The sequence below is a fragment of the Coffea arabica genome, chromosome 2e (genome assembly GCF_036785885.1).
Source record: "Coffea arabica cultivar ET-39 chromosome 2e, Coffea Arabica ET-39 HiFi, whole genome shotgun sequence".
NCBI lineage: Eukaryota > Viridiplantae > Streptophyta > Magnoliopsida > Gentianales > Rubiaceae > Coffea > Coffea arabica.
In genome coordinates, this window is record NC_092313.1 from 17,604,932 (window position 1) to 17,621,595 (window position 16,664).

Consider the following 16,664-nt stretch of genomic DNA (forward strand, 5'->3'; position numbering starts at 1 on the left):
CTAACTTATTTTAGGGAATAATCCAAAAGAATCCGTCGAATGATATGGATGCATTATAAATCTAAAAAAAGTTACACTAAGTGACAATATTAATAAGAGACAAGATTTAAACCCTTAACATTTCACCCCAGAAGGGTAGTTAACCTAATAATTGTGTTTGACCATTCCCAGATAAAATGAAAATCATTTGATGTCTTGTTCATTTACCAGTGGTTTTCGATATTAATGTCAACTTCCTTCTCGATTTCCATTACACAAATCTATCTACCACGTCAAATTATTAGATGCATTTCTCTACCAAACCCAAATATAAGCTCCCTGTTGTTTTGTTTCTTGTTAATGCTATTCACATACCAACATCGTCCTGATATTTTTTGCAGCAGAGAAGGTTGCAACAAAAGTGCCGTCTTTATTTAGATGCTCGATTTGGCATACCGCCATATACGATTTTCATGATTGAGATATTAGAAAATTCAAAAGCACGATTTATGTCTGATATAGTGTTCTATATTTTCCAATCAATTTAAGAAAAATAAACTACATTAACATGAAACTTAGCAAGAGTTGTTTTAAACATTTTATGCTATAAATTGCTCTAAAAAGTAAAAACGATTTTTTCTAATAGATACTTAATAAGCAATGGTTGATGATGCGACGGCTGAGTGGACAATCCGAACTGAGCACCAGGGATGTGCTCGAACGGAAGAGAAACGAACTGAAACTAGCGAAGCGATCTGAACTAACCTGTAAGGAGATGGACAACGGGACTAGCTCCCCGTCGTGACTCCGACGGTCAAGTTAGTTATGATTACAAGTAAAGCAATAGTTTTGACTATTGTAGATGCGCGTACCTTGTTTTGTCTCGTTGTGTTATATTTATAGGATCTTTGATAGTTGTTTCCTTGTAGGATCATGAGTCCTACTAGAGATGGACTCCTTCTTGGATTTTGCCTCCAACCCAGCCCTGAAAGACCAGGGAGCCTCGCTCCACTTGGCCCACCAACGGGGGGCGGCGGCGGTCTTGCTCGAACTGGTATCGCACCAGTTCGAACTGATTCGTTCAATCTGACATCTCGTTTGTCCGGACTGACACGTGACCTCGGCGGATTGGCTCCTCCACAGTTGACACTCAAATCACATCCAATCAAATGGGAGGAATAGGTTATGTAGTATTCCCGTCGAGGGGAGAGGGAGTGTAAGTGTTTCCCCTAATTAGTTTTTTTTTTCCCTTAAAATGTATTACATAAAATACATCTCAACGGTTGCCCAATTAGATAAACCTTAAAAAATTTAAACTTCTTCTAAAATTGTTGAAACATATCAATGCATTCTATATAACTGCTAAAATATTAATAATTGACAAATAAAGCACAAATGTAATTGTCTACGTGATTTTGATACTCCAAAACCATTTGGATTGGGATCCCAAAACAATTCAAAAACACTCCAAATACAATTTCAAATAACATCTAACAAAAATACAAAAAAAAAACTTGCCACTTATTTTTTTATCTACCATCATCTCGAGCCCCCCTCTTTCCTTTTTTTCTCCTCTTGCCTACTTTTGCACCACCAACTTTCGCCTCCTCTTCTCTTAGGAACTACAGTCAATGCATCCACTAGCCCCACCTCCATTGCCTATGCTACCACCTATAATTTTCTCTCTTCTCCTCTTTACCCTTCCCTCTATAGGTCTCATCCCTTTGCTAATTGCAGCTAGATTTGATTGCAATGACAAATATTTGGTTATGACCGGTCCAAGAAAAAGAGGGAGGAAGGAGATTGAGGGAAGCGGACGTGAGGATTGGTGCTAGTGCTTGCTGGTTGTGACTAGGGAAGGGAGTGAAAAGAAGGTGGTAGGAAATAAAAAAATGTAAACAATATACATCTACAATGAAATTTTTTTTGAAAATAAATTATAATATTAATACATATACAATGAAAGATTTTGAAACACAAACTTATAGTAATGCTTCCAAAAATATTTAATCCATACGAATCAAAAAATTTTTTTAAGTATTTTTGTTGTAAAGATTGGATTTATTCACGTGGAGAGAAGGCGGTAGGAAATAAAAAAATTAAAATATTTTAATAAAATTTTAAATTTTAAAACACCCCCAATATACATCTACAATGAAAGATTTTTTTTTTTGAAAAAAATTATAGTATTAATACATATACAATGAAAGATTTTAATATACAAACTTATAGTAACGTTTGAATATTTAATCCATACGGATCAAAAAAAGAAAAAAAAATTATAGTATTTTTGTTGTAAAGATTGGATTTATTCACGTGTCGAAATAGAAACTTCCAAATGAGTAGAAACGTGACCTGGCGCTGGGGTACTTGAAAGGTGTTGACCATTATTAGTTTTCAACCGTCTCGCTGACACAGAGGCGGAGAGAGCTCAGAGGAGCACAGAAATCGAAAAACCCATTTCCCGACAAAAAGCCAAAAAAAAGAAAGAAACCCGAAAAAGATCCATGCCGCCCCCGCCCAACAACGTCAACCGTTCTCGTGCTTTGGCTGCTTTACTTTCTTCTCTGGTTTCCCAGCTCCTCTTGCTTCTTCTCCTCTTTTGCCCTTCCTCAACCCCTTTCTCTCTTCTCAATTCCTTTTCCTCCACCCACCAATTCTTTTTCCCTCTCCTCCACCATTTTCTCTCCACCTCGGAAACTTCCGCCACTTTTTCCCTTTTGTCCTCTTTTTCCAGAAAACGCAAGCGGACCCATTCTCCAAACTCCGATGACCCGACCCATGCCAACGCGGTGTCAGGGTCCGCACCCGACTCTGTCATCCCGAAGAACCCAGATTCCTACAAGCAAACTTTCAAGATGAATTGCTCAACTTTCGAGTGGCTGTGTGGCCTCCTCGAACCCCTTCTCGAATGCCGGGACCCGGTTCAGTCCCCACTTAATCTCCCCGTTGAGACCCGACTGGGAATCGGACTTTTCCGACTCGCCACCGGATCGAGTTACCAGGAAATTTCCCGGCGGTTCCGCGTCTCGGAATTGATAGCCAAATTCTGCGTCAAACACTTGTGCCGCGTTCTCTGCACCAATTACCGATTCTGGGTCGGGTTTCCAGCTGAGAACGAGCTTTATTCCGTGTCAACTCAGTTTGAAAAGCTCGGTGGATTGCCCAACTGCTGCGGAATTATTAATTGCGCGAGGTTCAAGGTCAAAGGCTCTGATTCAGTTTTAAAGTATTCCCATCTGGAAGACACAGTAGCTGCTCAATTAGTGGTTGATGCATCATCCAGAATTCTGAGCATTACAGCCGGTTTTCGCGGTAACAAGAGTAATTTAACCGTCCTAAATTCATCAAGCTTGTATAAAGATACCGAAACAGGAGCTCTACTGCACACGCGGACGCTGTACATAAATAATGTAGCTGTACCCCAGTATTTGATCGGGGGTGGTGGTTACCCTTTACTTCCTTGGTTGTTAGTCCCCTTTGCTGACCCTTTAGGAGGGTCTAGTGAAGAAAATTTTAACAATGTGGTAAAGATCATGTGTGTTCCGATGCTTAAAACCATAGCGAGTTTGAGGGGATGGGGTGTTTTAAGCGGGCCAATTGATGCAGAGTTTAAGACAGCAGTAGCTAACATTGGTGCTTGCTCTATTCTTCACAATATGTTGCTTGCTAGGGAGGATTATTCAGCTTTTTGTGATGAAGTTAGTGAATTTAGGGTGGATGATCAGAGCTTTGATTATACTTTGGATGAAAATTTGAATGAGAAGGGGTCTGCTATAAGAACTGCACTCTCCACTATATCGAAGAGAGTTTAATCTTATTGGACTATGTAGGAAGACTGAAAGATTGATCACATTAAGGCAGCAACGAAGGGAGATCATATAGAAAAGGGCTGTTAATTGGACTGCGGTCAACAATTTTGTGGGACGTAGCTAAGCACAGTTTTTTGTTCCTTCTTCCTTTCTTATTAGAAAGTAGGGGGTACGCATAGTCTGTATAAAATGATCACATTTTTTGTCGCTCAACTTGGTTTAATTCAACAGATACTTTTTTTTAATGTAAATAAAATCTAATTTTTTCTGAATGTTATTTTTCTAAATATTGTTTTCATACCTAGGTCTCTTGCTGTTAAGGCTGTAATGATTTTTTTTTTTTTGTTTTTTCTTATCATCTCTGAATGTGAGTATCACCTATTAGGTGTTATTAATTACCAAGTTCAATTAGTTTACCTCCATGACCTTGACTATTATGAGAAGCATTGCGTATTCTTAGTTGCTTTTGGTGCTAATAAAATCCCCTTTCTTACCCTTGGTATGCATGAACAATGTTACCTTAGTAGGAGAAATCTGGGTGAATATGTGGCTGACTTTACTACAGTTCATATTCATTGCTAATTGAGGTGTATTAGAACACTGCTGTTCACTACTCCTTCCAGTCAGGAAACTATATGTGTCTTTATCCTTCCAAGCAGTTGCTTTAACCGTGATGTTTGGATTGAAATTAAATGAATGAGCGAGATGTTGTGAAGCTCAAGATTCAAGTGATGCATTTGTTTGGCTATTCCTTTTTGTTATAGTTGAGCTGCAAGTCTTCGTGTGGCCAATCTCCATTAAAATTTTTATCATCGAGCACTGACATCTAATTGAATTTTTTTTTTTTTAATGAAGTTAACGTGCTTTGCTAAAACTTGAGGAAGTGTAGTTTTGCAACTTTTCAAAGTGAAAGTTCCAACTTTTAGCTGAAATTAACTGCAATTGAAGGCAGATTCACTTGAGTGCCATCCGACTGATTGCATTTGAGAACTGGTTGTATAATTTCCTGCAATTTCAAGCTGAAGTGACGTAGCCCTGGGGAGGAATGAAACCTTTTTGCTATATCTGGATTACTTGCATTTGAACTGGCGCAAAATGGTTGAGCATGAGACATGTTGCAATGTTACTTGCATAGTTTACAGTTTGGACAGCATAGAATTCTCGGATCTCAGAGTTAACTTGCGTTGATATTTCAGCCTATTACTTCATTATGTGGAAAAATGCTACATTTCTGATCCTTATCTTGAACTAGTTTTGGCTCCGATACGGTCATCCCTGAACTGTCAGTCTGTTTAATGATGCTCCACATGACTTGTTTTAAGTAGAAGGTGTGCAGTTCGTTAGGTTAGGTTCCCCTCTGCAATGATCATGCATATATATCTTGCATTCAGTGGATCAATCTGAGTGGTAAATGAAAACAAAAAAAAGGAAGGGGCAAATTCTCAGATTGTTGCATCTACCAAATATACATTGTGTCTACTGTGCTTGTTATCTTTTAGGTACCGAGCAACTTACTTACCGCAACTACTGAAGCATCACCTACAACAGAAGTCGTCTATAGAGCCTTGGTGCTGAGCAGAATTATGGCCTGTTGATGGGGTGATCCTACTGTCTGAGAGGAGTTATGGTTACTCATATCATTCTTGGTAAGCTTTCTGGACATTTTTCATTCAACCATTTCTTACACGTTGGAAATTCTGTCTTCCAGAGTAAAGCGCCAGAATCACTCAAAGCATCTAACGTACAACAGATTTTGGATTCCAACTTTTCCAAGCATTTATTGTGCAATTGTTAGAATAAGACTTAGGGGAACCTGTTTTTGCGCCTGCTATTATTATTGCCTAGCGTCGGTATGTAATTTACCACTGTAGTATTTGATTTTACTTCCAATTTCAAATGACAGCAAATCAGCTGCTTCAACTGCAGATTCTCTTTACTTATTATTCTCTTGAAAGGGAGAGAATCTTTAAATGATGGACCAGCTCCTTCGGCACTCTTTCTTCTTGTGATCTCACATTGAAGAGAGATGTTTACTACGGCAGCTAAAAGGAAAGCTAGGTTTCTTGGTGTGTATCCACTCCTGTTTTGTGCAAGGAACTTAAATAAATCCTCAGATCAATGTTCTTAATACAACCTTCTTGACCCAGATTGCTGCAAGAGTTTATCCGCTGCTTGGGTTACATTAGTTGATCCTGACCATTGGTGGCAGGAGGAAAAGGGAAAGCAATGAACTATCTTTCACAGGAAATTTGAGAAAATGAGATTAGACATGTTAGAGAACTTGCATTTGGTTCTGTGAATAAGCTGGTATAACATCGATTGCCATGAAAATTGGCTAATATATGATGAGATAGTAATTCATTCATAAGGGAATGATGAAATGTAAACATCTTGTTTAGAGAGTGAAGTTTTCGGAAATATCTCTGTGCTTCGCAAATGAAATGCGTGCAGTTCCAAAAATTAAATTTAAGAAAAGCATTTATAGAAGCATTTTCCTCCAAAAAATTTTTAAATTTTTTTGAACACATTTTTCAATCACATTTTATCTCATATATATTAATTAATTCACTACATTACATTTTCCTCCAAAAAGCGCCAAAAAATAGCAATTCAAATGAGTTAAGTTGTTGATTGAGGGTTCTGACTGTTACAATAGAACTAAGAAGTTAAAAGCACCTTTTATCATTTAACCATGTTGGGCAAACTCAAAAAGAACAAACCTCTTTTTTTCCCCCCTGGTTTTGCGATAGAATCTCATATTTTCTCCTGTAATTGATGGTAAAATGGAAAGAACAGCGTTACAGTGAGACCAAGAGTAAAGAGTTCAGGACTCAAAAACGTTTGCAAGATAAACAATAGTCAAAGAGCATAAACAAGTCAATTCATTGGCAGGTGATGTCCACCAATACCACCCCATTCGAACTGATGATTTTTGAGGTTGAAGTCGTTCTCGAATTTAGCCTGTAAAATCATAAAGCAGTTGACGACAAAAAGTCGGCCATCCAAACCAACCTCGCCACGTCTTTCCTTCAACGAAAAAAAAAAATGAATGAATGGCCCAAAAAATTAGTACTAAACTACTAATAATGGCATTGATCAATTATCAAACCATTTTTATGATCACAATGGTCATTAAACGGGAATATACGGACCAATGAGGTCATTTTACTAAATTTTACTAATAAAACAATGGGTTATCAAAGGTCTTCTTGCCAAACAAGTCTTCGAGTTTCAATGATTTATCGATTGTTTTGTTGATAGAATTTGACAAAATGACCTTGATGACCTATTTTTGCCAATTTTGTGATTTTTGTGGCCATTAAAAAAGTTTAATGAGTAACAATACCATAATAATTTAGTGACATTTTTGGTCATTCACTCAACAAAAAACCTTGTCACATCTTTTCGATCTTTCTTGAGTTTTAATTTTGTTCTGTGCTTACTTGTAGGGTTTTTTTTTTTTTTTTGGGTGGGGGGAGGGGGGGGGGGGAAGGGGGAATGGGTGTTTCTAAACTTACTAAGAATTGGCGATGGGATAATTCATATTTCTTTCAATATAAGAGATGGCAAAATTTTACGACTCCGTTCCACTGTGAAGTAGCATAAAAGAGGAGGATCATAACCACGCCACTTCAATTTTAATTTGAATAGCTGATTTTCAAAAAGAAAAAGAAAAAGAAAAAAATTTGTGGTTGAATGATTAATCATGGATAAGGCTGCAAATAAGTCTAATCGAATTGAGTTTTATCCTAATCAAGTCGAGTCTTAATTCAATTTTATCAAACTCAAACTTGAGTTTGAGCTCGACGAGTTTTCAATGTAAAACTCGAATTCGAATTCAACCTAAAATTCGAGCCTACTCGAACTTAAAAAAATTTAAAAAAATTGTTTTAGTTTTAAAAACTGAATAAAATGTTCATTTTTCCTTAATAACTAATAAAATATTATGAATATATATGTAATTTCACTATTAAAATAAAAATAAAAATACATGTATATAATCGAGTTGGTTCACAAACTAATGAGTTGAGTTTTTCTATGTTCAACTCGAGTTCGATAGATCGAATTGATTGGTTCGACCTCGATGCTGATTGCTATTGAGTTGAGTTTTGATTGAATCGATTTATGAGTAGTTTGATTCGTTTGCAGTCCTAATCAAAATATTCATTTGTATCATAAATCGTGTGACACTCACTGGTGCTTACATATTATTACAAAAAAAAAAAAAGGTGCCTATATATGTATTTTAATTTTTTTATTAATTTTGTCAGAGCACTGGACGTTCTTGCGTTGAATAATTCGGACTTCCAGATGATTTTTTTGGTATAGTTACCGTCATTGACCCATTCAATGGTACCCGATGAAGCAATTACTCTGCGCTAATGCTTGATTTAGAGTTATACATGCAAACGTTGTTGGAAAATAAGCAGGTTCTAATCAATCAAGTCATCATCAGTCTTAGCATCTCAAGACAAATGTCTCGAGTTTTTTGCTTACGCAGGCGTGTCTGAAGGCATACGTGTCAAAGCCTTATTAGGATAAGCCACATACCAATTTATAAAATTTTTGAATGCAAATGATTAATGGACATTACCAGGTTCAGAATGGTGGTATTCATTTTCCTTTTTTCTTTCAAATAACTTTTCTCTAATTTTCTTAACGAATATTTTTCTTTTAGTTTTTTTTTTAAAAAAAGACTTTTTGGATTCTCGCTAATAAAAATATATGTTCTATTATTGTCGTAAGATAGAGAATGCTGTGTTGATCTAAACAAGGCTCTGTTAATATCGTATTATATTGCTTTAACACCACATAACAGTGGAAGAGTGGTTGAACTGGAGACACAGATTAAAGTTTGTTGGATCAAGTTTAAAGCCAATTATTATCTGTCACGACTCACACGCAAGGATGTGAAAATGATTATTTGATTTTTCCTTTATGGATCATAGTATGTGGTGGCGAGCCGGTGGCCACCAACTCCCACCCCTTTCGTGGAAGCAGTTTAGTTTCACCAACTTTTAAGAGGAAAAGGAAAAAAAAAAAAAAAGGACCAAAAAGGGAGATTAATTTCAGTTTTCACCAACTCCTCACCAACCGCCGTTGTCCTCCGGCTGTCGCATTCTCCTGCCACGTTCCATGCCCAAAGGCCCCAACCCGAGCGTGGAATTTCTTAGCCGATCCACCCACCCCCAGCATTCTTCAAGTTGGGTTTGTTTGGACAAAGTATTATTTAAAATAATTACTGTAGTATTTTTTGTGATGTGATATATATGAGATAAAACATGATTGAAAATATAAAACGATGGATTAAAAAATGTGTTTATGATGACTTGATAATAATATATAACTTGATATGTGACTTGATAGTTTTATGATTGTTACCGCAACACCATCTAGTGAGGAGTTAGAACAATTAAAAAAGCGCCAAAGGAAAAAAAAGAAACAAGAAAAACCTGGTAGAATTCCTTGTCCTTGGGATGGGAAAAGATAAATTTGAAGCTGTCCAATTCATCTTAGGGTTGGAAGCGAAATATACTGTCCCCGATCTATGGATTGTCGCCACTTCGTCAAATGCAGGGCCCGCCCAACAACTTTCGTAGTGATTAATTATCCTCTTTTTTTACGAAAAATAAGAAATACTAAGAAAAACTGATCTCTTGCCCACCCCGTACAGAGAAAAGTCCAATAGTGGGCGTGGGGGTCCAGTCACACTCATTGGCCTACCTCACCAACCCTCGCAAGGCCCCGACTCGGTTTGGCGTGCGCTACCACTCCTGAACCGAAACATCACCGGTCCGAACCGGACTTCTGGAGTTGTATATATTCTGCACCTCCTCCCTTTCCATTCTCAGCTTCGCGGATATCACCATTGTCTGTCCAAAGCTCCCTCAAACTAAAAGAGAAAGAAAGAAAAAAAGCCCCAGAATTCTAATCTCCAACCAACAATTATGGCCCAGAATGGAGAAGGAAAGGATAGCCAAAATCTCAGGCATCAAGAAGTAGGCCATAAAAGCCTTCTGCAAAGTGATGCACTCTACCAGGTAATTATGCCTATGACTACTGCTCTATTGTTACGTTTGCTTGCCAGAAGTTGAAGACCATTCATTTCTTTGAGTCAAAAGATGACATGCCCTGATTTGATTCGTTGGTTTTTTTATCCCCTCTTGCAGTACATCCTGGAAACCAGCGTGTATCCAAGAGAGCCAGAGCCCATGAAAGAGCTGAGAGAACTGACAGCAAAGCATCCATGGTGAGTCTTGACCGCTGATTCCTACAACATCAATGCATATACTAGTCCTCGTGCATTTTCTTGATGTCATGCTAATGCATTCATATTGGTATCACGGAAACAGGAATATTATGACTACATCTGCTGATGAAGGGCAGTTCTTGAACATGATTATCAAGTTGATCAATGCCAAGAAAACCATGGAGATTGGAGTTTACACTGGTTACTCACTTCTGGCTACAGCTCTCGCTCTTCCAGAAGATGGGAAGGTAGTCTTGCTTGCTAGTCTTGTCTCAGTTGCAAGTTGAATCTATTAATTCAATCTGATGGGCAGCCCTGTTCAGCCTGAGGCAAAGAATTCAAATATTCTCTTTTAGTCATCCAATTTTGTGCCAAATTTTGATAGGGCAGATGATCTTATCTCGAGCACCCTAATTTGAAAGGAATTTAAAAACATCTAACACTTTTAACGCTTCCATCGACTTTGAAGTACGATTTGGTATTCACCTGATTTACTTGATGTGATCCGAGAAATCTAATGAATGATTCGTTTTGACTTTTACTGCTGATTATTGCAGATATTGGCCATGGATATTAACAGAGAAAACTACGAATTGGGTCTGCCCGTGATCGAAAAGGCTGGTGTGTCCCATAAAATTGACTTCAGAGAAGGCCCTGCTTTGCCAGTGCTTGATGAGTTGATTGAAGATGTAAGGCCTATAACACCACCAAGGCACCAACCACTTTTTTTTTTTTTTTTTTTGGGGGGGGGGGGGGGGGGGGGGGGTGGGGGTGTGTTTAATGTTCATAGTGCGGATCAATCAACTTTTCGTTTTTTAATTGATGCTTTTTAACCAACATGGAAGCAACCTGACCTGACATTTGCTTTTTATATTTTAACCTGTAATGCATGGGGGCAGGACAAGAACCATGGAAGTTTTGATTTCATCTTCGTGGATGCTGACAAGGACAACTATCTCAACTACCACAAGAGGATAATCGAGTTGGTCAAGGTTGGGGGATTGATTGGGTACGACAACACCCTATGGAACGGCTCCGTGGTGGCCCCACCAGATGCTCCAATGAGGAAGTACGTGAGGTACTACAGGGACTTCGTCTTGGAGCTCAACAAAGCCCTGGCCGCTGATCCCAGGATCGAGATCTGCATGCTCCCCGTTGGCGACGGTATCACCCTGTGCCGCCGCGTCAGCTAATTAATTTCCCTACTAAACCCTGCGGAAAGTTGGGAATCAAATGCAAATGAAAAATAGCCCAACACCTACTTCTTTTGCTTCTTTTTTTGTTTTTGGGACCCTTTGTATTTTACTACTGCTATTTGTTTATTCTGTGGGACGCTGTTATATTTGTAATTTTCTTTGTACTGAGAATAATTATTACTATATGAATCTCACTACTGTTTACGGCAACTAGCAAGGACTAGTTGCCTTTTCGTGGTATGGAATCTATAATAACCTTCTACCTTCTCTCAACCAACCCAACCGGGTAACAACTTGAAAACCTACCACACACGATCAATTGTAGGTACAATTCAATTTGGGTTGTTGGATTGTTGCTTGTTGGTTGTTTACCGGAATATTTTTGGAACTTGTACAAGAGAGAGGCTAACCGTGGACTACTAATAAAACTTTCACGAGCACGGCACAAAATGTTCGAATCCATGTTTTACTGCATCGGCCGCCGGAAGCCAATAAGTACATACGTCTACTACAACTGCAAGTCTCCAAAAATTTTACATGTGCAGATGAAAATTACCAACAGAACAAAAGCAAGTCATACAAACATAGCTCCCAATTGTTAAATGAAATATCAGCGAGAATTATTCAATAAAAAAAAAAATGATTGCCGGATTTACCAAGAAGGAATCAGAAGGCTTCGATCGCAGAAGTAGGTCGACCAATGCAATTCGTGAGAAGGGGATCGCGGAATCAGCCCATTTATTTCTCATATTGGCAAATCCATATTGAGAATGGAATAAGTTGAAAAATTCGACTACAAGAGTCAGTGTTTGAAAATCAATTCGACATAAGGTTGGTTGCAAACGAATCAAGATGCTTGCGCTTGCGAGCTGGTTCGGCCAACATCAAACTGGACTCGAATTCGAACCGACCAAATCAAGTTATTGGACTCGAGTCGAGCATTGAAAAACTCAACCCAACAACTTGTGAGCTGACTCAAATATTTATTTTTTATTTTAATTGTGAATATATATCACTAATTTTTATTATTTATTAAGGAAAAATGAATATTTTATTTATTTTTTAAAAAATAACATAATTATTTTTAAAAGTTGAGCAGGCTCGAGTTCGATGCCAACATAGTTTGAATTTGAGGTCAAGATCGAGTTCGAATTTTGATATTGAAAGCTCTCAAACTTGATAAAATTTAGTCGAGTGTTGGTTTGAGTAGGTCAAAACTCGACTTGATTCAACTTGTTTGTAGTTTTAGTTCAACCGGTCGAACCGCAAGGTATCATGGTGTCAATTTGATTTACTAGTAAGTCTAAACAATCAATTCAACTAGTTAAATTCGATCAAGAACCAATCAAAATAATGGAGTTTTAAATTGGTTCATACTAAATTTTCTTTTTTTAAAAAAAAATCAAAGTCATTCAAGTTACTTAATAATTAACATAATTTAAAAGGGTGAATGAATGAATTGGGTGGTTTGCGAAGAAGGAATATAAGTGATAGATTTCGAATTCAAACCCTTCGGTCTACAATATTAAAAAATTTAAAAAAAAACTTTGAACCATATATAATTGATTTAAACTGTGAAATGAAAGCTCATTCGATTCATTTGACCGTCCGAATTTGTAAACATTGAGGAGAGCCGTAAACACTGAGCAACAAGGCAAAGAAATCGCATTCAATCAAACGTGATACCATATGACTCTTTGCGTGTTAAACTTTTTCATGCTATGGTAGGGAAAGGATGATTTGAACCGGATGTTCCAACTAGACAAATTAATTTGGAACGCTACAACGTGCTAAAGTCCTTCAGCTAGTTTTATAGCCCAGCAGACGTTAAGGAGAATTGCTTAAACTTTTTCCTGTTTTACTAGAGATACATGATCTGACGCTGGGATCTGCATTGAAGAGAACAAGTACGAAAGTAATGGAGTATTTAACTTTCCTCCACGAATATCTTGCAAATATGGGCGCAGTTTTCCTAGCTGTCGCGATGTGGACGTTTGATGTACTGTAGTTTATTTGTAAATTTTATTTACTTAAATTTTCAACACATATTTCAATTATCATTTTATTTTACATATATTATATTAAAAAAATGTTACGATATTTTTTAAAAAAACTATTCCAAATAATCTATGATCCAAACACACTCGCGTATAAAGTGTCAAAAATCGTGCAATCTTATTCTCCAACCAAGAATTTAACTAATAGTATTGTCATAAAAGGAAAAAAAAAAAAAATAGAACTGGTAGCATAGTCAATGACAACTTATTTAGTGCGTATGTTTACTACTAGGATACAATACCATCTCTTTTCCTGTTTTAATCATATCATCGATTTAAAAAAAAAAAAAATTGGTGTCAATGCCAAGCAAAAAATAATAATAATAAAAAATTCCCGCGCCATGGTTGAGCTTCCCTCTCAGTCACTCATAATCAGCACTGACATATCTGCTTACTAGCTGTCTAAGTTGAGCAGAAAAAGAAACGGAAACCAAAAAAAAAAAAGAAGAATGGCAGATTGCTCATGCGTTGAATAATAAGTGGTCCACTGATTAAGGTCTTGAAGAGATGTAAAATGTGGTGGTAATCTCATCTATAGGTTTAATCAAGAAGGGTTGGCATGGATTCGCTTTCAGAAAGGGAGTTGGTTAATTGGCAGTCACCATTGAAATTTGATGGCTGATGGGCTTTGCTAATTAATACTAATCTTTTTTTTATTGTAGGCTTGAAGCCGGCCCGGGCCTCTAGACCAATCCATTGAGTTTCAGGGTGGTAACAAGAAAACTAATCTTGCAATTTTAATTTTCAACCCAGTATTGAGCTATTCGTATCGTCGTAACACGAAAAGATAAAAAAATATCAAAGTCAATCCCAAGTAATTTAATAAATATCATGTATGTTATATTAGGTGACCGTATTATCTCTTTTTCTTTTTCTTTTTTGTATTTTTTATTGCATACTGGATAAAGCAAGGTGTCAATGTCAATCAACTTTCTTTCAACATTAATTATTTTTTTTAACAAAGAAATTCGCAGCCGCTATCCGAGAGTGCACACTGAGTAAATTTCGTCCCGTGCAATAACCTGTCAACCACACAGTTCTGGATTTTGACAGTATAGTGTGGTGTTCTGTCAACACCATTGTTGATCTTTCATGTTCACTGTCTAATTAATTTCTGTACCACCACCGAAGTCCTCACAATGAACGCTGATGTATACGTTTTATCAACTAGATTCCTCATTAGGTTGGGCACAATGCTGATGCTTTCATCATATGAACGGTCCATGAACTAATCTCCTGGAAAAAGGCAAAACCAGAGTTGGTATTTATGGACGGCTCGCACAAAAGAGAGTTGGTTAATTGGCATCAGCATGCTGTGACATTTGCCAACTGAGGTTTCTTATTGGAATCGGTTTTTCAGTAATTGTATGATTTAGGAATTTGTATTTTATTTGGTAATTTCTTATGCAAATGGTTTCTTTTCCAACAAGTCTGATAGTTTATAAATTGGACATTAGTTTAGACTATTTTCTTGAGAGAGAGAGAGAGAGTCTAGAAGAATTTGTCAAATTTTCTATTGTGGTGAGACTTTCTTCATTATTTGAGATTTTAATAATATTGTGAGTTGAGTTTATTATTTTCTTCTCTCCCATATTTATTTTCAATGTCTTTTTCATTCCTTCAATTCTGTAACCCTGCACGCACTGATTATTATTAGAACCCTAAAATTTGGATTCTACAATTTCTTATATATTAATGGATATGTCTAGCGATTGACAGGTTAAGATGTGATTAAAGTGTTAAATTAAAAAAAAAACAGAACATTTATATAAATGTAAGGAAAGTTAATAATCATATGTGTGTGCATTCACGTGACAGATTGAGCGTGATTTGAGTGTATGAACAAATAGCTATTGAGCACCTATTAGAAAAATACTACATTGGGAAAGAATTGGATTGCATGATAAAGTGGGAGGAACTATAAGTAAGACGTCATCAATGGTGGATTTAAGGTGGGGCCCCCACTGCCTCTTTAAATTTCTATAGTACCCATATAATTTAGATATAATCTCAAGTGTGCCCCGGAGTTTTCTTGCGAAGAAAGTAAAAGTATTACGCGGTTCTCTAAGTTGATTAATGAACTAATATTCTAAAAGGATAAGTGGATCACAAAGTTTCATTTGAAGTAAGCTAAAAAAAGTTTTTCATTTCAATTTGTTGGTGAATATTTTTTTGCTTAAAAAATTAGAAAAGAATAGGTAAAAAATTTTAGTATTACATTTGCCCTTAGTGAGAATTTTTTTGGGCTGCGCCACTGGACGTCATTATAAAAAAATGATGAAGAAGAAGAAGAAGAAAGCTATGTTAATTACTTTCACTTGGCAACCTCAGGTCCGTAGTTGCTGGGCCAAGATTAACGTTCAAGTAGAAGAATAGAATCTCTAACAGAAAATCAAACTCCGGAAATCTCGAGTTGGGCCAAAACAGAAATGCCGAAGAATAAATGAAAAACTTATTGGGCCTCATTTCGTATGCTAAAATTGCAGAATGAAGGCCGAAAATGGCAGCATCGTAATAAACAATTGTGTATAGGGTATTCTAAGGAATCTCACAAAACCCTAACCCCTTATATTCTCCACTTCGCCTCTGTTAGTATCTCATTTCATCTCGTCCTCCACAGTTAAATTGTCGCTCCCCACAAAAAGGCTTAGGGTTAGGGTTTCTCGCAGCCGCAGAGAAGAATCAAAGCACCATGGCGGCGCCGGTGGAGTCTGTTCAATGTTTCGGCCGTAAGAAGACGGCGGTGGCAGTTACACACTGCAAGCGTGGACGCGGCCTGATCAAGATTAACGGCGTTCCCATCGAGCTCGTTCAGCCAGAAATCCTCCGCTACAAGGCTTTCGAACCAATCCTCCTCCTCGGGCGTCACCGCTTCGCCGCAGTTGACATGCGCATCCGCGTCAAAGGAGGAGGTCACACTTCTCAGATCTACGCCATCCGCCAGTCCATCGCGAAAGCTTTAGTTGCGTACTATCAGAAATACGTTGACGAGCAGTCTAAGAAGGAGATCAAGGACATCCTCGTTCGCTATGATAGGACTTTGCTTGTGGCTGATCCCAGGCGCTGTGAGCCAAAGAAGTTCGGTGGTCGTGGTGCCCGTGCTAGGTTCCAGAAATCTTACCGTTAAGTGCGTTTATTACAGTTTTCATTATATGGAAAAAACTATGGTTTTGGTTTAAGGTTTCAGTTATCATTAATGTTTTGGATAATTGAGCTCTTGTTGTTTCGTATTAAGGACCAGTTGAGAGGACAGATTTTGTTTCTAAATAGTCGTTTAATTAAGCTGTCTTTTTTTTTGAGATAAGTATTAGGATGTGATAATTTTGAATTTAAATCTTCTACATTTAATATCAATGCTGTGGTTGGTTTA

General features: G+C 37.3%; 3 protein-coding genes across 3 annotated transcripts; all 3 read left to right on the plus strand.

The window, feature by feature from the left end:
- The first annotated feature begins 2,486 nt into the window (after positions 1 to 2,486).
- LOC113731438 (protein ALP1-like) lies at positions 2,487 to 3,794 on the plus strand. Its single transcript, XM_072077426.1, has one exon. It carries the CDS (start codon positions 2,487 to 2,489, stop codon positions 3,792 to 3,794), a length of 1,308 nt encoding a protein of 435 aa, XP_071933527.1.
- A 5,834-nt stretch (positions 3,795 to 9,628) lies between these two features.
- On the plus strand, positions 9,629 to 11,477 carry LOC113731439 (caffeoyl-CoA O-methyltransferase 5). Its single transcript, XM_027256721.2, has 5 exons — positions 9,629 to 9,832; positions 9,962 to 10,041; positions 10,145 to 10,289; positions 10,599 to 10,730; positions 10,941 to 11,477. Exons 1-5 carry the CDS (start codon positions 9,740 to 9,742, stop codon positions 11,232 to 11,234), a joined length of 744 nt encoding a protein of 247 aa, XP_027112522.1. The 5' UTR covers positions 9,629 to 9,739; the 3' UTR covers positions 11,235 to 11,477.
- Positions 11,478 to 15,881: 4,404 nt separating this feature from the next.
- LOC113731440 (small ribosomal subunit protein uS9) lies at positions 15,882 to 16,664 on the plus strand. Its single transcript, XM_027256722.2, has one exon. The coding sequence runs from the start codon at positions 15,987 to 15,989 to the stop codon at positions 16,419 to 16,421; it is 435 nt and encodes a 144-aa protein (XP_027112523.1). The 5' UTR covers positions 15,882 to 15,986; the 3' UTR covers positions 16,422 to 16,664.